The 20,106-nt window shown below is 45.8% G+C and overlaps 1 protein-coding gene across 5 annotated transcripts in view; it reads left to right on the top strand.

Moving 5' to 3' along the window:
- LOC307145422 (cadherin-like protein 26) overlaps positions 1 to 20,106 on the top strand; it is a 116,625-nt gene that overhangs the window by 90,438 nt on the left and 6,081 nt on the right. For 4 of the 5 annotated variants that reach the window (XM_079848537.1, XM_079848534.1, XM_079848535.1 and 1 more), the window contains 2 exons: positions 2,346 to 2,531; positions 3,009 to 3,283. In XM_079848537.1, the coding sequence (XP_079704663.1) occupies positions 2,346 to 2,531; positions 3,009 to 3,283 (461 nt within the window). The remainder of the gene's footprint in view (positions 1 to 2,345; positions 2,532 to 3,008; positions 3,284 to 20,106) is intronic. The other variant, XM_079848538.1, reaches the window with a different exon arrangement.

The following is a 20,106-nucleotide window of genomic DNA, read 5'->3' as shown; positions in this document are numbered from 1 at the left end:
GACGGCAGAGGATGTTCGCAAATCAAACAATGATTTGTCTCAAAACAGTGATTAAAAAAAGCTGTGATTGGATGATGACAGGTGTCGGTGATCATTCTCAAGTGTCGTGGTCAGCACTGCTGCTGTTGCTGTTGTATCAGTCAGTGGTTTATCAGCTTGTCAAAAAATGGGACACGGGAGGTCATGCACGAGACAAATAAATTAGGCCCAAAATATGGGACGTCCCGCCTAATTCGGGACAGTTGGCAACCTAGTGACAGTATCATCCTAAACCAGCAACCCTTCGCTCAACACCACCATCTACAGGCCGATGAGTGTACAGTCACTAAATGTGCACATAAATGAATTTATTTTATACCCCCCCATGGATGAAATTCTACGAAACTTAGCATACCCCCAGAGGATGTCAAGTTAATCATACACATGAAATATGGTGCAGTTCTGAACATCTCAACTGAAGATAGGGGCGATTAAAGCAGAATAATATTGCATTTTCATTTTTTATGGGAGGGGCGCAAATCACAAATGAGTGATTATGGGCTAGGTTGATGTGGGCCCTTAAGAGCAACATACCATAAAAATTTATTCATCCTCGGTGCCACGGTTCAGGTAGTTATTTAGGAAAAACTGCATTTTTTGGGTTTGGGGGAGCCCAGCGCGGGGGGGGGAGTGGCCCCGGGGACCAAACGAAATTTTTCCGTAAAAGTCTAGTGGGGCTACATGCCCACCAAATTTCATGTTCCCCGGTGTTTCGGTGTCCCTGGTATCGTTGACGAAAAATTCAGATGACGAAAAAAAACAAAAAAAAAAACCTTTGACAATCGATTATGGGCTAGGTTGATGTGGGCCCTTAAGACCAACATACCATAAAAATTTCTTCATCCTCGGTGCCACGGTTCAGGTAGTTATTTAGGAAAAACTGCATTTTTTGGGTTTGGGGGGGCCCAGCGCGGGGGGGGGAGTGGCCCCCGGGGACCAAACGAAATTTTTCCGTAGAAGTCTAGTGGGGCTACATGCCCACCAAATTTCATGTTCCCCGGTGTTTCGGTGTCCCTGGTATCGTTGACGAAATATTCAGTTAGATGACGAAAAAAAAACAAAAAAAAAACTTTGACAATCCCTATATGACCGCTTTCGCTAGCTACGCTAGCGGCGGTCATAATTAACATTACATTAAACAGAGGTAAGACTCACCCTATTTAGGTTGGTCAATCAGCAGTTTACTGTCCTAAACGGAAATTCCCTTTAGTCTTTACAAAACAAGTACACTTGTCACTAATCAGTTAAAAAATAATCAATACAGTAGAATTAAACTCAGATATAAAGAGTAAAAGATGTACCTGACTCAAGAAAAACATAATGCTGAGTGTCTGAAAGGCACAAATTGTGCCGAGCCTCTTGTGCTATTTCTTTAAATACACAGACCGAGACAGATTCTTCTTTCACATGGAAACATTTGCTAACAATGGGAATTTGTATTCAGAGTTTACACCTTTTGAGAGCAGGAGGCCATTTGCCTGAAAGACACACCCTCCTCTGTAAGCAAGTTATCTTTAAACTCTTAAAAACTTACCTTTTTGGTTTACTTCTGTGGAGAATGAGACATTTGTACCAGTCGCACTGAGACATTTCAAATGATACCAGACATCATAGTGTTGTATGATAATTGTTCACATTAAACCATATAGATATTGGGGTGAATTTCAGGTGATGTCAACATGAGAGAGAGAAGGAACGGGGGAATGGGGGGTCAAGGGAAAGAGATGTAGATTAGGATGATGCTTAGGTGAGACTTGCGTCTTGAATGATGATGCTAATTTCACAAGAGAGAGTTCAAATGTTAATTTCCAGAAAGGTCCTTTGTCTTCTCAGGGAGTGGTTGTTCTTCAGCCAGACTGCCCGACATTTTCTAATTTCTTAAGTCTTACATGCCTAAAACCCAGAGTTGTCACAAACTAAACTGAAACAGACTAGCTACCTAAACCGGCTTCATGGTATAGCCCAGGTCAGCCAATGGCATGAGTTTAGGGCAGAACAGTCTGTTTCAGGCTGACCAATGACAGAAGGGCAGTGTGTTAAGGAAACCTGTTTGTAAACAGGCAACTGGTTGCTTGTTAAGGCAAGACAGCATAGCAACTCAAAACCAATCAGAATTCCTCAGCAACCGTATCACACCCATGAGGTTTTTGTCTGGGCAAATCAAGCAAATATTTTTTTTTTTTTTACAGTTTCAATTGATGCTGCAGAAATGACACACTTTACCCTTACTAAATAGATGGCTTTATTGAGTAATTTGGTTTCAAAGCTTGCATGGTATGATATACATGAATGTGTGTGTGAAACAGTACAACGCTGAAGTGATGGAAATGGAATTAAACAAGGAGATCCTAAGAATTGGCGTCATAGACAAGGACACTCCGAACACGCCTGCATCAAGAGCGGTGTTCTCCATCCTGAAGGGCAACGAAGATGGAAATTATAAGATCGAGACAGACCCCAAAACCAATGAAGGTGTGCTGTCTGTTATCAAGGTAAATGCCACTGTTCCCTTGAATATTTCATTCACTTCTAAGAAAAGTTTATCGGGTTTATTCAAAGAGAAGTCAAGTCGTCACCTCTATTTGCTAAACCGGTAATGATCAATGATGCGAACAGAATTCAATTCTGCTGTAAAGCAGCTCTAGAAAGACAATAGTGTCATTGTTCAGTTGAAATCAGTTCAGTGTTTATTTAGTTCAGTTCAATAACTGAGTTCACTTCAGCTAGAAAGCTGCTAGAAAGCATTGATGTCATCATCCAGCTCAGTTCAGTTCTCATCAAATAGTGTTAGTGCTGTCAAATCAATAATATTGCTGAATATTAAGTCATATAAGGATATAGAAGTCATCATTGGGAACTGGTTTACACAACTACTTATTACAGTAATTTTTTGCCATGCATGTTAGTTTTTTACATTGTGTTGTTGAGCTAAAAAAAAAAAAAACAGGACTAAAAATTGTATTTCACAGGGGAAGGATTTTGAGAAAACTGATATCACAGAGCTGGAAATAGCTGTCGAGAACGAGGAGAAATTATTTCAGTGTGTCAATGGAAAGGCCCTAACGGCAGGTTCCAAACCAATGCCTAATTCTGTCAAAGTGGCAGTGAAAGTCATTGACGTGAATGATCCCCCTGAATTTAAGAAGACTACTGAATTAATTTACCGAAATGAAAATGGAGCTCCAGGAGATGTGGTGTTTGTACCTAAAGTCAAAGATGAAGACTCAAACTTAATCAAAATCAGGTGTGGTTGAGCTGCGCAACATCAAATTACACATCATTAAAAAAATTTTTTTTGTGGATTTTTATTTTTTTTATCCGCTTTCATTTCACTTTTTTATGACACTATAATATAATTGTGTAAATGTTTGTTGTTCGTAAGATTTTTAGTGTTTTTATTATTTAAATGTTAAGTGTCTTATGCTCACCAAGGCTGCATTTATCTGATCAAAACCACAGTAAAAACTGTACAAAAATATCACAATTTAAAATAGCTGTTTTCTATTGTAATGTATTGTAATTAGTAATTTATTCCTGTGATCAAAGTTGAATTCTCAGCATCATTACTCCAGTCGTCAGTGTCACATGATCCTTCAGAAATCATTCTAATATGATGATTTGCTGTGATACATTTTTAAAATTATTAATTCTAAAAAAATAATTATTTCGTGACATTGCAAAAGTGTTTACTGTCACTTTTGATACATTTTATGCATCCTTGATGAATACAAGTATTAATTTCTTTAAAGAAATCTTATTGACACCAAAATGTTTAATGATACTGTATATGACAATATATATTATAAAATTGTATAATACACTGTATAAACATAGAGGCTTGTTAGAGATGGGAAACGTCTCGGTTACGTATGTAACCCTCGTTCCCTGAGTAGGGAACGGAGACGTTACGTCGGATGACGACGAATGGGGTTTCGCTTAGAAATTCTATCATCTTCGAGTATATAAAACGAGCCAATGGCAAAGAAATGCCATGGGTCTGCGGAATTTGCATAGCGTAACTCCGCCCCACGCAGGGGGTATATAAGGAAGTGCGCGAGCAACATGCAGATATGTCTTCGCTGAGGAGCCGAGACTGAACTCAGGCGTTCCAGCGGTACAGCGGAAGTGGCAGGGAGACGTAACGTCTCCGTTCCCTACTCAAGGAACGCGGGTTACATACGTAACCGAGACGTTCCCTTTCGTTGTCACTCCGAGTTACGTCGGATGACGACGAATGGGGTTCCCAGTGTAATCACGCCACCTCTTGGCTGTCTTCCAGTGCCCTGCGTAAGTCTGAGCTCCCTGTCGTGAGACTAGCACGGACGAAGGAGTCCTACTTAACACAGGAATACCAAGGTACACTGGGAAGCATATCTCAGTGGAAATATGCAATCATGCCCAACCCGAAGGGGGGGACTTGGAATACACATATGACCCCGAAGGGCTGCATACGGAGTAACACTGGGGTGTCCAGCCGCAGGTGGAATATTTCAACCCCAGGGGTGGCAAGGTGGCTTGCCAAGGGAAATACACATGCTGAAGAGGCTTACAGTGGAATACACATGTGGGGGTCGCCCAGAGGGGGAACCATGCACATGGAGGCACCTAACCAGCGCGAAAGCTGCTCAGTTGCAAAATCTGGCGTTGACGTCTTCAGTGCTGGAGGAGACTCAGGGCTTATTAGGCTCACCTGAGGAAAATATCGCACGTATCCCGTCGGTGGAGAGGAATGGCGAGCAAGCGAAGACACCTGAGCAGAATCTCTTACCGGCTAGTTGAAGCGAGTACATGAGAAGAAACTGGCGCCACTCGGAGATTGTAGAATCTCGCGAATGTGTTAGGTGTCGCCCAGCCTGCAGCTCTGCAGATGTCTGTTAGCGAGGCGCCATGCGCTAAAGCCCAAGAGGATGCCACACTCCGGGTGGAGTGGGCCGTCACACCAAGGGGGCATGGTCGACCTTGCTGCTGGTATGCCAAAGCAATGGTGTCCACTATCCAGTGAGACAACCTTTGCTTGAAGAGAGCCTTTCCCTTCAGCTTCCCACCATGACAGACAAAGAGCTGGTCTGAGGTCCTGAAACACTGCGTCCTGTCAACGTAAGCACGGAGTGCGCGTACTGGACAGAGCAGTGCCAAGGCTGGGTCTGCCTCCTCCAAAGGCAGCGCTTGCAGGTTCACCACCTGGTCTCGAAAGGGTGTGGTGGGAACCTTGGGCACATATCCAGGCCGGGGTCTCAGGATTACGTGAGAGTTAGCCGGCCCGAATTCCAGGCACGCTTCGTCAACTGAAAATGCCTGCAGGTCCCCTACCCTCTTGATGGAGGCCAATGCAACCAGGAGCGCTGTCTTCATTGACAGGAACTTAAGCTCCACTGATTGCAGAGGCTCAAAGGGAGCACTCTGCAGGGCAGTTAAAACCACTGAGAGGTCCCAAGAGGGTACAAGGGGAGGACGAGGAGGATTCAGTCTCCTGGCTCCCCTCAGGAACCTGACGATCAGGTCGTGCTTTCCTAAGGACTTACCATCAACTGCGTCGTGATGTGCGGCAATGGCGGCAACATACACTTTCAGGGTGGAGGGAGACAGCCTTCGCTCCAACCCCTCTTGCAGGAAGGAAAGCACGACACTGATGGGGCATTTCGTGGGTTCTAGATTTTTAGAAGAACACCAGTTGACGAAGAGGTTCCACTTCAACGCATAGGCATGTCTCGTGGACGATGCTCTAGCGGAAGTGATGGTAGCCACCACCGCTGGTGGTAGGGTACTCAAACCTGCCTCGTGCCGTCCAGGAGCCACACGTGGAGGTTCCAAAGATCGGGACGAGGGTGACATAAGGTGCCCCGTCCCTGAGAAAGCAGGTCCTTCCTCAGGGGAATTGGCCAGGGAGGTGCTGCCGCGAGGAGAGCTAGTTCTGAGAACCAGGTGCGGTTGGGCCAGTACGGGGCAACCAAAATTACCTGCTCCTCGTCCTCCCTGATCTTGCGCAAAGTCTGCGCAAGAAGGCTCACTGGGGGAAACGCATACTTGCGGAGGCCCCGCGGCCAGCTGTGCGCCAGTGCATCCGTGCCGAGCGTGCCCTCGGTCAGGGAATAAAACAGGCCGCAGTGGGACGAGTCGTGGGAGGCAAACAGGTCTACCTGTGCGTCCCCGAACTGATCCCAAATCAGCTGAACCGTCTGGGGATGGAGTCACCAATCTCCAGCGAGAGGCCGAAGCCGAGACAGCTCGTCGGCCGCCTGGTTCAGGTCTCCCGGGATATAAATGGCTCGAAGCGACCTCAAATGCTTCTGACTCCATTTGAGGAGGTGGCGGGCGAGTTGTGACATACGGCGGGAGCGCAGACCACCTTGACGGTTGATGTACGCTACAGTCGTGGTATTGTCCGATCGGACTAGTACGTGTTGACCCCTGAGCAACGCATGGAAGCGGTGCAGAGCAAGACGTACCGCCAACAACTCGAGGCAATTGACATGCCAAAGGCGCTGGGGTCCTGTCCAGGAGCCCGCAGCAGCATGTCCATTGCACATGGCGCCCCAGCCCGTGGTGGAGGCATCTGTTGATACAACAACATGCCTGGAAACTCGTTCCAAGGGCACTCCGGCCCGAAGAAAACTGAGGTTCGACCACGGGGTGAAGGTCTGACGGCAGGTCGGAGTCACTGGGACTCGGAGCGTGCCGTGATGCCATGCCCACCTAGGGACTCGATCGCGAAGCCAAAGCTGAAGTGATCTCATATGAAGCAACCCGAGTGGCGTGACTGCGGCTGCGGATGCCATATGCCCAAGAAGCCTCTGAAATAGTTTCAGTGGAACCACACTCTTGCCCTCGAACTGACGAAGGCAAGTCAGCAGTGACTGCGCGCGCTCGCTCGTAAGCTGCGCGCACATGGCGACCAAGTCGATTTCCATACCGAGAAAAGAGATCCTCTGCACTGGGCAGAGTTTGCTCTTCTCCCAGTTGACCCGAAGGCCCAGACGAGCTAGGTGCCGGAGCACTAGGTCCCTGTGTTCGCAAACCTGGTCTCGAGAGTGAGCTAGGATCAGCCAGTCGTCGAGATAGTTCAGGATGCGAACCCCGTGTTCCCGAAGGGGAACAAGGGCTGCCTCGACGACCTTCGTAAAGACGCGAGGAGACAGGGCTAGCCCGAAAGGGAGAACCGCGTACTGGTATGCCTGCCCCTCGAAAGCAAACCGTAGAAACGATCTGTGTCGAGGAAGAATGGAGACATGGAAGTAGGCGTCCTTCAGGTCGATCGCTGCAAACCAATCCTGCGGCCGTATGCACTCGAAAATGCGTTTGGCCGTGAGCATCTTGAACGGCATCCTGTGAAGGGAGCGGTTCAAGATGCGCAAATCGAGGATTGGTCGTAACCCACCGGACTTCTTCGGTACAATGAAGTAAGGGCTGTAAAAGCCGGACCTCATTTCGGCTGAGGGACAGTCTTGATCGCACCCTTCACCAGTAAGGTAGCGACCTCCGCTCTCATAACCGGGGCATTGCCACCGACCATAGTGAAGCGGACTCCCCTGAAGCGGGGAGGAGACCGCGTGAACTGAATCGCGTAGCCGAGCCTGATGGTCCTGGCGACCCAGCGGGACAGCCTGGGAAGCTCTTACCAGGCTTCCAGGAACTGTACCAGCGGGGTCATGCGGACCACAGACGTACCCTTGGTGGTGCAGCAAGGCGGAATGACCGGCCCAGGCGTGGGTGGCATAGCGGCCTGGTGCGGGGGCCCGGTCATCAGCCGCGTCCTGCCAGAGGAAGCCAGGGGAGGACCAGCGTCCCACTGGGGCGTGCTCTGGCAGGGAACTGGCGACAGAGGGGGACGAGAGTGGCGAGGCTCGTGAGCGGCGCGCACTGTCATCCGGACACTCTGTTTGCTCAGAGATGGGGGAGTGAGTTCTTTCTTTAACCACATTAGGGTGCTGCTCGTCGTGGGACGAGCAGCGGGGTGGGGAAAACCAAGGATTCTCCCCCGGCCCTCCACCGGGGGAAGGAGCGGCCCTGCTACTGTCTCCTGGGAAGAACTCAACGCCATCTCTGAGCAGCCCGTCTCAGGAGCGCCGCTTGGCCCGGATGGAGGCTGCTGCTGGGGCCGTGCGGGAGGGGCGGGAGCCGTAGAAGGGCGCCCTCGGCGGCGAGCAGACTGAGGCACCTGTGCCGACAGCTGGGTGGAGGCAGCAGCTGGCCGTCGGGGCAGGACGTGTTTGAGAGCCTCAGTCTGCTTCTGGGCGGTCGAGAACTGCTGGGCAAAGTCCTCAACCGCCCCGACGAAGAGGCCAGCCTGGGATATGGGAGTGTCGAGGAAACGGGTTCGCTCGGCCTCACGCATATCGGCCAGGTTGAGCCACAGATGTCTCTCCTGGACCACGCAAGTGGACATCACCTGACCCAGGGAGCGTGCGGTCACCTTTGTCGCTCGGAGAGCAAGGTCGGTGGCGGCACGCAGCTCATCAAAGAGCCCTGGGTCAGTCCTCCCCTCGTGCATGTCACGCAACATCTGGGCCTGGTAGACCTGGAGTGTCGCCATGGCATGCAGTGAGGAGGCCGCCAGCCCCGCAGCTCTATAGGCCTTCACCACAAGGGTGGAGGAGACCCTACAGGCTTTGGAGGGGTGCTTTGGGTCACCGCGGGAAGAAGCACTCTGAGGACACAGTTGCATCGCAACAGAGCGTTCAACCTGGGGAACCCCAGTGTACCCTTTGGCGCCCGCCTGATCGAGAGGAGGCAGGGCGGAGGAGGTCGCCGAGCGATCACGAGAAGACAATGGTGCCTTCCAGGACCTCGTGACCTCCTCATGCACATCCGGGAAGAAAGGCATTGGGGACGCGGCAGCACCCAAAAACCAATCGTCCAGCCGCGAGCGCACCGGACCAGGTGGCGGGGACCACTCAAGCCCAATGGCCGCGGCTGCCCGGGAAAGCATGGCAGTCATCTCGGGATCAGACTCGGGCAATGCTGGCACACCCGAAGGTGGCAGCACAGCCGAATCCTCACTTCCCAAGGACTCTTGCCCACCCTGTGATGCAACGATCGACATCGAATCTTCCTCTGGAGCGCCAAATGAGACCCGCGGCAAGTCAGAGGACTGTACTGCGGGCTCATTTGAAACACTCGCGGGTTGCACGGCGCTAGAGGACAGTGTGGAGCGTTGAATAGTCGGCGCTTTGTCCCACACCGTAATCCTCAGGTCACCCTGGCCGCCAGCCGAAGTACTAGCTCTCGCGGAGCCCGTAGATCGGGGTGCGGATGAGGGGACTCTACCATGAAGGTCATTGAGTCTCGCAACCAGAAGTGCACGGGCGAGGCATCTTTAAAAAGACGTGCCACGTGCAAGCTCTTTTAGAAAGGAGATTTCTCCACAAATGCTGAAGCGACCAGGGAGAGAACACACAAACACTGGCAAATCACTGCACAGATAAGCAGGGAATGTGCACTCGCTGGAACTCGCTGTCACACCAACACTTGGAGAGAGGCTCGTCTCGAAGAGAATGAAGAGATGAACTCAGGATTGGCTGTGGAGTGAAGTACATCAACTTGGCTCCGAAGCGAAAACATATCTGCATGTTGCTCGCGCACTTCCTTATATACCCCCTGCGTGGGGCGGAGTTACGCTATGCAAATTTCTTTGCCCTTGGCTCGTTTTATATACTCGAATATGATAGGATTTCTAAGCGAAACACCATTCGTCGTCATCCGACCTAACTCGGAGTGACAACGAAAGGGAACTAGATTTTTTGGATGATCACATAGCAGAAAGTAAACCCACATAGCAAACAGACTTGGCCCAAATGCGGCCTCACAATGGCACTGCTGGCGTGTTGCCGGCACTGGCATGCATCATGTCAGCCAACTGTGGGCCAAGTGTGGCAATGATGGCACTGCATGCATGACGGCAGACAACATTTGGGCCGATTGTGGAAGGGAGGTGTGTGGCCCAGATCAGTGTAGCGATTATGGGCCATACTTTGTGTACTGTACAATTATAAGTATTTATGCACTACTATATATTCAAGGATTGTCGCCCCCCACCACCACAATTTTTCACAGGAGAAATAAAACAGTTTAAACTGTTGCCCATGGATGGTGCAGTTATCAAAACTACGAAAGAGATGTAATGATTTTGATAATTAATAATAATAATAATAATAATAATAATAATATGAATTGACTTATGAGTCAGTGAAAAAAAGCTATGTCCAGAAAAAATGATAAATAATTAATAAATATAGTATTTAGTTTTCAGCAATGTTGACAAAATTCAATAATCATTTAAAAATTCCAAAATCCATTTGACCTGAACAAAATATACATTTTCCTAACATGATAATTGAGTTAGATTTTTTTTATTATTTTTTTTTATTTCTAATTAAAAAAAAAAAACTAATTCACATACAAAATAGTCAAAGTTTTCCATACTTTTTAGTTTAAGCACCACAAAATCATAAGTTTATTTTAAAATATGTAGTTAACTGTGCAGTGAACTATTATTAATGCAATTTCCCATTGCCAACCAACTAAGTTGCAGGTTAGCAACAATGGTTTTGGGAAACGCATCCCAGGTAAGTGAAGCTATGTTGTGTACGACCCTATTTTTTACAGTCTATGTGTACGACCTATATTAGATGTAATACATACTGCAGATATGCAACCACATGGGTTCTCTTTTGCACTCATGCCGAAACAGATCAAGTCTGCGATGTGTTCACTGCTCTCTTATTTTTTTGTATTTTTATTTAACCTGGACAAATATCAATGAAAAGATTTATGACTTTTGCATCAATATTTGGCCTTTTTGAAGGAATTGAACTTAACAAAATTAACAAAAACACGTCAAATACAGTTAAAAAAAATAGACCGTGGTGGGTACGAAGGTTATTTTGGCAGGTTATGATTCATGAATTCCATCACTCTTTATGTAATGGGTATCTTTAAAAAATAGAATAACAATCTTTTTTGAGGTTTTTTATATACCTGAATTCAAACTCGGATGTCACTTTCTTTATTGAAGTGAACTTTTGCCTATATGGTAGCTGATTCACTGCCCCTTGAACTTGAGAACGCGAGTACAGACCATAGACAGTATATAAACTGGACACGGCGACTCCATTGGATTCAACGGAGACAACAAGTAAAGTCAATCAGAAGCACTCACTTCCTGATGGCTGAGCGTACTGCGCAGACTCAAACTGGACGACGTAGATGTGACGTGAGCAACCCGTCTGTCTTCTAGTAGCTGTGCCAAGAGAAATCTGAATCATTCCCTTCCGAATCTTGCAGAGACGGAGAGTGTGAGTAGGAGGTGTCCATGAGCTAGGAGCAGGAGCAACTTTTGCTAGTGTAACAGGTGTATATATTATCTAAGTTATTATTTTATTATTAATTAGCCTATATTATAATTTTTTTGGCGGACTTTTATTTTGACGGGCGGTTTGGTTTCCAGTGTTGAGTGTGCGTGGAAAAAAGAGAAGAAGAGCGCGGCATATAAGAGACGCACGGAGAAGAGAAAGTGAGTGTTGTGTCGTGTTTTGAGAAGCTCGTCTGATAAAGTAACTTAAACGGAAGATAATCAGGGCTTTAGTCGAATACAGGACAATATAAAGTGATTTTTGTTCCGCATTTCGTAGTTTTTGTGTAGTTTTGATCCGTGAATCGCGTTGCATTGGACTGCTGGAGTGACGCAGTAATGTTTTATGAAGGCTACGTGAACTGTGAGTGCATTTAAAGTACAAATTTAGCCTGATTGGGGACGATTGAAGAGATTTTTCACATTTTTGTTGAGCTTTTGACTTCTTTCATCTTGTTCGAAAAGCACTCTTACGAATTTACGTTTCAACCAGACTGGTCACGTGTATTTGAGTGTTCGGCACGTGAGATGGGAATCGATGCTTGCAGTTGGCGCTGAACATATTTTTTTTTGAGAAGATTTGAGTTTAAGACTATTTTGTATTACCCTGCCATCCAACGACATCTCAGTTTGGCACATCTCCGTTGGTGTATCCCAGTTTGATACATTCTAGTTGATATCTCATTTTTGATTCATCTCCATTTGATTCACTTACTTTTTGACTCATTTTGATTTAATATTTTTTTTTTGTTGGACATTTCATTAAGCTTGAGTGATATTTCTACGAAAACCTCAAGTTAATTTCAACGCACGCTACGTCAAGACAACTTTTCAATTGATTCCTTTTTGATATTTTTGAACTGAGTGAACACAAAAAGGGACGTTTCACGTAAGTGCTCTTCCAGATGTGAAATTTCATTGGGTATACCATTGTTGATGTTGTTTTCCAAATGTGATTGTTTGATCATTTGAAGTTGATCGTTTGAAAACTGTGAACTCATCCTAACTGGTGTTTACAAAAGTGACAAGTGTTTTTTTATTTTTTTTATTTTTTGAAGTGAGATTTACCATTGTACAACTGAATGGTTTAGAGCTTTTACATTGAAAGTGTTTGTGTTGTAGTGAGTTTAAAAGAAAACACAAAGACCATACATTTTATTTATTTTCTTTTATTTTGTGATTATCAACCCTGAATTAACACCTGATTACAAGAAAGAAAAATACATAGAGAATAAATACTGTTTAATTTTCGTACTTACCTGCTTTGTACCTTTTTGTTTAGAGCTGTCAAGGAGTAGGGGCATCTCAGCTACTTTATTAGACCAGGGGAGGGAGGAGTATATTAAACTTTCTGATACATTTAATATTGCTTCAGGAAACCATCTTGTTACGTTTACTCATACTGAAGCCTACCCTCGTCGGTCTGTACATTTTAATAGAGTAGGACACAACATACATACAGTTAGTGTGTAATGAGATTAAAAGCACTGAAAGCGGGGACTAAGATCTTTACGTCATTCAGTCTTCCGTGGCAGCACTAATAAAATTCCCCCTACAAGACGAGTTAAATACTCGCTACATAAGTGGCGTCACGAACAGGATCATACTTAGCCTAGTTTTGTTGTTGTTGCACTATTCTGTCCCAGGTCCGTGAGCAAGAAGAAAAATGGCAGAACTGGAAGAATTGAAGAAGGAGTTTGCTGAAATGCAGAGGAGGTTAGCGGAGCAAGCTGGGGCATTGGATCATGCCAGAACAGAACAGCGAGAAGCCCTGTCATTGGCCAGAGCAGTAATGGAGCAGCAAGCAGCCACTCGTGCAACCCCAGCAACGATCTATATCCCAAGAGATCATAAACTTACCGATTTCACTGGCACCACAAAACCCGGAGAAGGAAGTGTGGAAGAGTGGATTGTCTCTATGAAATCAGCCTTTCGAGTCATGAAGGTGCCAGAAGAGGATCAGGTGGAGCTGATAAAGCAGCACTTAAAGGGAGAAGCTAAAGATACTGTGAAGTTCATGATGGAAGAAGTGGATAACAGTGTGGAGTCCATCTTCCAGCTGCTCCAGGAAACCTATGGAGACAAGGTACCTATTGGCACGAGGTTGAAAGACTTTTATGATCGAAAGCAAGCACCTGGTGAGACCATACGCGCCTATGCTTACGATTTACGAGAAAAGCTCTACAAGGTGAAGCGCAGAGAGCCCAGACGAGTTTCAGATGAAGAGAGTGTTCTGAAAGAGCAGTTAGTCCTTGGACTGAGGGATGATTTCCTAAGGAGAGAGATGAAACGAAGGGTCAAGGAAGAGAAACGCTTGACTTTTGCACAGCTGATGCAGGACGCCATCACATGGTCTGAGGAAGAGGATGTTATGAGAAGACAGCCACTGAAAAACAGTGAAGGGCAATATATCTGTTATACATGTGGGCAACCAGGTCACACCAGTCGACAGTGTAGGCAGCTTAAGGAGCTTGGTAACCGGGGCACTGCGTCATCACAAATGGCGGAAGTATCTGAGGTGTTAAGAGGAGCTTCGTCGGGTGACATGGCAAGCACCAGTGGGCCTTCAGTAATCCGGAGTCATACAGCTGACTGGAATGCAGATATGGCACCAGAAACACTTAAGGATAACGCTTTTGGAGACTGTTTGACAGTGGATGTGAAAATAGCAGGGGTGCTCACCAAATGCTTGTTGGACACTGGTTCAGAGGTCACCACCATTTCAGAGTCTCACTTTAAACATAATTTCGGAGGAAAAGAGATACAGTTGTCGTCTGCTAACTGGGTGCGCCTCACTGCTGCAAACGGACTAGACATTCCTGTCCTTGGATGTCTACAGGCAGATATAGAGTGCATGGGAAGTCTGCTTCCAGGGAAGTGTGTTTTCGTGCTCACAGATTCGAACCCCGACGTGAAGGAGATGAAGGGATTGGCTGGAATTGTGGGGATGAATGTGCTTAGTGAATTGAAAAACCTTGTACTGTCTGGAAAGGATTTGGATAAGGAGAGCAAAGTGAGCCAACGTGCAGATGCTAACGTCAGACGAGTGATAGCAAAAGTAAAAAAAGATGAAGGACTCTTGGGCCCAGAAGGAAGGATAGGATTTGTTAAGGTGTCTGGGAAGCAAGTTGTGATAATCCCACCCTTAAGTGAGAAGATTGTGGAAGGCCACTGCAGTATACCTCATCAAGTGAAGCATCAAGTGTTGGTGGAGTCCACAGGTTCTGTTACCCTTCCAAAAGGATTGTTAGTAGCCAATGTGCTTGCAAGCCCAGAAAAGGGTAAAGTTCCGGTGCGGGTGTTAAATCTATGTCAAGAAACTGTCAGGTTGATGCCGAGGTCCAGGATTGCAGTTGTGTCTAAGCCTCAAAAAGTAGTCCCAAAGCAAATTGTGGAATTCGAAGAGGATGATGATGAGCTACGTGTTAAACAACATGTACAGTGCAGCATTAAGATTGAGAGCCAGCCTGAACAACTGTCAATTCCTGTTCAGATGAATCAGGACGGATTGTCTGAGTTGCAACGAGAGGAGTTAAATGCTCTGCTGACACGTTACAGTGATGTTTTCTCCAAGAGTGACACAGACTATGGATACACAACAACAGTGACACATAGCATACCTACCGGAGATGCACAGCCAATAAAACAACGCCATAGACGAGTCCCACCTCACGTTTTCCAAGAGTTTAAGAGACATGTGCAGGATCTTGTCAGTCAAGGTGTACTGAATGAGAGTCGCAGTCCGTGGGCCTCACCTGCAGTCATTGTGATAAAGAAAGACGGAGGTGTTCGTTTCTGCTGCGACTACAGGAGACTCAACCAAGTCACATTAAAGGATGCCTACCCCCTTCCACGCGTGGAGGAATCCTTGGATGCTTTGGGGAATGCACAGTTGTTTTCCACACTGGATCTCACGGCAGGTTATTTTCAAGTGGCGGTGACTGAATCAGATCGGGAGAAGACTGCTGTCACAACTCCGTTCGGGTTGTTTGAGTGGACACGGATGCCGTTTGGTTTATGCAACGCTCCGGCCACCTTTCAGCGATTGATGACTGCAGCATTAGGTGATCTGGCTTTTGACATTCTCTTGATCTATCTTGACGATATTATTGTGTTCTCTGTGGATTTCAAGAGTCATTGTGAGAAGTTGGAGCTTGTTTTCTCAAGGTTGCGTCAGCATGGACTGAAGCTGAAACCAAGTAAATGTTTCCTCCTGAGGCCAGAGGTCCGGTTCCTGGGACACATAATTTCGTCAAAGGGAGTTCAGGTGGACAAGGACAAGGTTCAGTGCTTGGATGCGTGGCCTTCACCGGCGAACGTTAGGGAGGTTAGACAGCTGCTGGGATTTATGAGTTATTATCGTCGTTTTGTTCCAAGATTCGCACAGCTGGCAAAGCCCCTACATGCCCTGGTGGGAAAAGGTAACAAAGGCAAGTCAGCAGAAGCGTTTGTCTGGAGTGATGAGTGTCAGTCCGCATTCAGCAAGCTGAAGAGTTGTCTCATGTCACCTCCGATTCTGGCTTACCCTGATTTCCAGTGTCCGTTCATACTCACGACGGATGGGAGCCTCAATGGACTTGGAGCCATACTCAGTCAAAAGCAGGGGGGCGTTGAACGTGTCATTGCCTACGCGAGCAGAGGTCTAAAGGGATCTGAAAGAAATGACAAGTATTACAGTGCCTTCAAGTTGGAGTTACTTGCCCTTAAATGGGCAGTAACTGAGAAATTTAAGGAATACCTGATATTTGCAAAATTTCAGGTTATTACCGACCACAATCCTCTTCGCTACCTGGAGACAGCCAACCTCGGAGCAGTAGAGCAGCGTTGGTCTGCACAGTTGGCAGAGTTCAACTTTGAGGTGTGTTACAAGCCCGGCAGACAGAACATCAATGCTGACGTTCTTTCTAGAATTCCCTGGGGTATGGAACCCGAGGAGGATGACAATGGGAAAGACTTCATTCGGTTGACATCAGACGAGGTACGAGCATGCCTGTGGCCTGGTAAAGAAGAAAGGGTTGACAAGTCTGTTGTTCGAGTTGCCAAACAAGCAGCCATAAGGAAGGGTGTTGATGGTTATAGCTGGTCTTCCATCAAAGAGCAACAGAGAAAGGATCCTTGTATAGCACCTGTGTACAACGCTGTATTTGAGAACAGGAGGATAATGACACGTAGTTTCCGGGATATGGAAACCCAGCAAAAGAAGCTAGCTAGACAATTGGAGCGTTTGAAATTAAAACATGAAGTGCTGTTCCGAGTAATTACAGACCCAAGAGACGGGGAAGAGATTTGGCAGTTGGTAGTGCCTGAGTCTTTATGGGAGAAAGTGTATAAGGGAGTCCATGAACATGGAGGACATTTTGGCAGCAGGAGTACATTAGAGCAGATGCGACAGAGTTATTATTGGCCCTCAATGGCCAATGACGTACAAACATGGGTAACCCAGTGTCGAAGATGTACCCTAGCTAAGGATGTATTCCCCAGGATTCGTGCTCCTATGACCTGCACCAACGTAACCGCACCTCTAGAAGTTCTTGCCATGGATTACACCATGCTTGAGAGGTCAGCAGGAGGTTATGAAAATGTTCTAGTGCTTACAGACATGTTTACAAGATTTACTGTGGCAGTCCCGACGAAAAATCAGACAGCACTTACCACCGCCAAAGCCCTTGTACGACACTGGTTTGTTTGCTATGGGTGTCCTGCCCGATTGCACTCGGATCAAGGCAGATGTTTCGAGGCAAGCGTAATCAAAGAGCTCTGTAAATTGTACGGAATTAGCAAGAGTCGCACCAGTCCTTATCATCCGCAAGGGAACGCGCAGTGCGAAAGATTCAATCGCACGATGCACGACATGCTGCGAACATTACCTGCGGAAAAGAAGAGGGATTGGAAAACTTACCTGCCTGAACTTGTGATGGCCTACAATAGCCACGTTCATTCATCAACCGGTTACTCCCCATTTTATTTAATGTTTGGACGGGACGCAAGGCTGCCCATGGATGTCCTAGGAGGAAAAGACCTAACTGATGATGAGGCGGATGATCTTGATGAGTGGGTAAAGAATCACCATGAGCGCCTGAGAACTGCAGTGGAGACGGCGAAGGTAACTGCTCAAGATGCTTCCACGAGAAGGAAGAGGGTCTATGACCGCAAGGCTTCAGGAGCGCTCATTAGACCTGGGGACAGAGTATTGTTGCGTAATCACAAGTTTAGGGGACGAAACAAAATCCAAGATAAGTGGGAGTCTGTACCGTATTTGGTAGTGCAGCAAAATCACGCAGGTTTACCAGTCTTTACTGTACGTCCTGAGCAGGGAGGTTCCACAAAGGTCGTTCACAGAGATCAGTTGAGACACTGTACCTTCCCCTCACCCACAAGGCAGGTTACACATGCAAGAAGAGAAAACGAATTGTCAGACTCAGACTCACAAGACATTGTTTACATTCCATATACTACACAATTACCAAACACATGCTTACCTGGGGAAGTCGAGGGTGGAGTGGTACGTGAGGAGGGTAATGTAGCTGGGAGTGAGAGAGTAGACACAGGTCAAGATGGGGAATCTGAAGACTCTGACATTTCAGAAGCTGACACTAGTGGGGTACCTAACCTCAGACGTTCGAAGAGAGGAACCCAGGGTAGATTGCCTGTAAGATATAAGGATGATTACATTATGTAATTTGGGTTTAAAGTGCCAATACATGTGTAAAGAAAATGTCAAAGAATGTGTTCTGTCTAAAGAGGATGTCTAAGCAAAAATTGAAAAGTGTCATTGAATCCAATTTAACTGCTCTTGTGTTTTGTTTGTTTACCCAGGAACTGGTCTGTTTGGAGATGTCGATGGAGTGGCAGGGTTTAGCAGGGGGGAAATGTAACAGGTGTATATATTATCTAAGTTATTATTTTATTATTAATTAGCCTATATTATAATTTTTTTGGCGGACTTTTATTTTGACGGGCGGTTTGGTTTCCAGTGTTGAGTGTGCGTGGAAAAAAGAGAAGAAGAGCGCGGCATATAAGAGACGCACGGAGAAGAGAAAGTGAGTGTTGTGTCGTGTTTTGAGAAGCTCGTCTGATAAAGTAACTTAAACGGAAGATAATCAGGGCTTTAGTCGAATACAGGACAATATAAAGTGATTTTTGTTCCGCATTTCGTAGTTTTTGTGTAGTTTTGATCCGTGAATCGCGTTGCATTGGACTGCTGGAGTGACGCAGTAATGTTTTATGAAGGCTACGTGAACTGTGAGTGCATTTAAAGTACAAATTTAGCCTGATTGGGGACGATTGAAGAGATTTTTCACATTTTTGTTGAGCTTTTGACTTCTTTCATCTTGTTCGAAAAGCACTCTTACGAATTTACGTTTCAACCAGACTGGTCACGTGTATTTGAGTGTTCGGCACGTGAGATGGGAATCGATGCTTGCAGTTGGCGCTGAACATATTTTTTTTTGAGAAGATTTGAGTTTAAGACTATTTTGTATTACCCTGCCATCCAACGACATCTCAGTTTGGCACATCTCCGTTGGTGTATCCCAGTTTGATACATTCTAGTTGATATCTCATTTTTGATTCATCTCCATTTGATTCACTTACTTTTTGACTCATTTTGATTTAATATTTTTTTTTTGTTGGACATTTCATTAAGCTTGAGTGATATTTCTACGAAAACCTCAAGTTAATTTCAACGCACGCTACGTCAAGACAACTTTTCAATTGATTCCTTTTTGATATTTTTGAACTGAGTGAACACAAAAAGGGACGTTTCACGTAAGTGCTCTTCCAGATGTGAAATTTCATTGGGTATACCATTGTTGATGTTGTTTTCCAAATGTGATTGTTTGATCATTTGAAGTTGATCGTTTGAAAACTGTGAACTCATCCTAACTGGTGTTTACAAAAGTGACAAAAGTGTTTTTTTATTTTTTTTATTTTTTGAAGTGAGATTTACCATTGTACAACTGAATGGTTTAGAGCTTTTACATTGAAAGTGTTTGTGTTGTAGTGAGTTTAAAAGAAAACACAAAGACCATACATTTTATTTATTTTCTTTTATTTTGTGATTATCAACCCTGAATTAACACCTGATTACAAGAAAGAAAAATACATAGAGAATAAATACTGTTTAATTTTCGTACTTACCTGCTTTGTACCTTTTTGTTTAGAGCTGTCAAGGAGTAGGGGCATCTCAGCTACTTTATTAGACCAGGGGAGGGAGGAGTATATTAAACTTTCTGATACATTTAATATTGCTTCAGGAAACCATCTTGTTACGTTTACTCATACTGAAGCCTACCCTCGTCGGTCTGTACATTTTAATAGAGTAGGACACAACATACATACAGTTAGTGTGTAATGAGATTAAAAGCACTGAAAGCGGGGACTAAGATCTTTACGTCATTCAGTCTTCCGTGGCAGCACTAATAAAATTCCCCCTACAAGACGAGTTAAATACTCGCTACACTAGGTATTCTGAGTAATTATTTTGTCATTTTGCCTCCACGTCCCCCCGATTGCCTGCGAGCTTCTCCTCCTGTCCATATGGTAATCTCTCTACTGTGCGAAAGAGAGTCGCGTGGTTATGACGCAATCGTTAGCCTACTTTTACAAAAATTGCTTCTACGGGGCCATAACGTAAGCTACAAGGTAATGGAGCCTTTTATACATTTTCGTGGTTCTTTAGAAATAAATAATGGACAAATGGAGTCTTTAAACGCCTCAGA

The sequence above is a fragment of the Squalius cephalus genome (assembly GCF_949319135.1).
Source record: "Squalius cephalus genome assembly, chromosome: 18".
Classification (NCBI taxonomy): domain Eukaryota; kingdom Metazoa; phylum Chordata; class Actinopteri; order Cypriniformes; family Leuciscidae; genus Squalius; species Squalius cephalus.
Note: the sequence above shows the minus strand (reverse complement) of the source record. Positions and strands in the feature narration are given on the sequence as shown.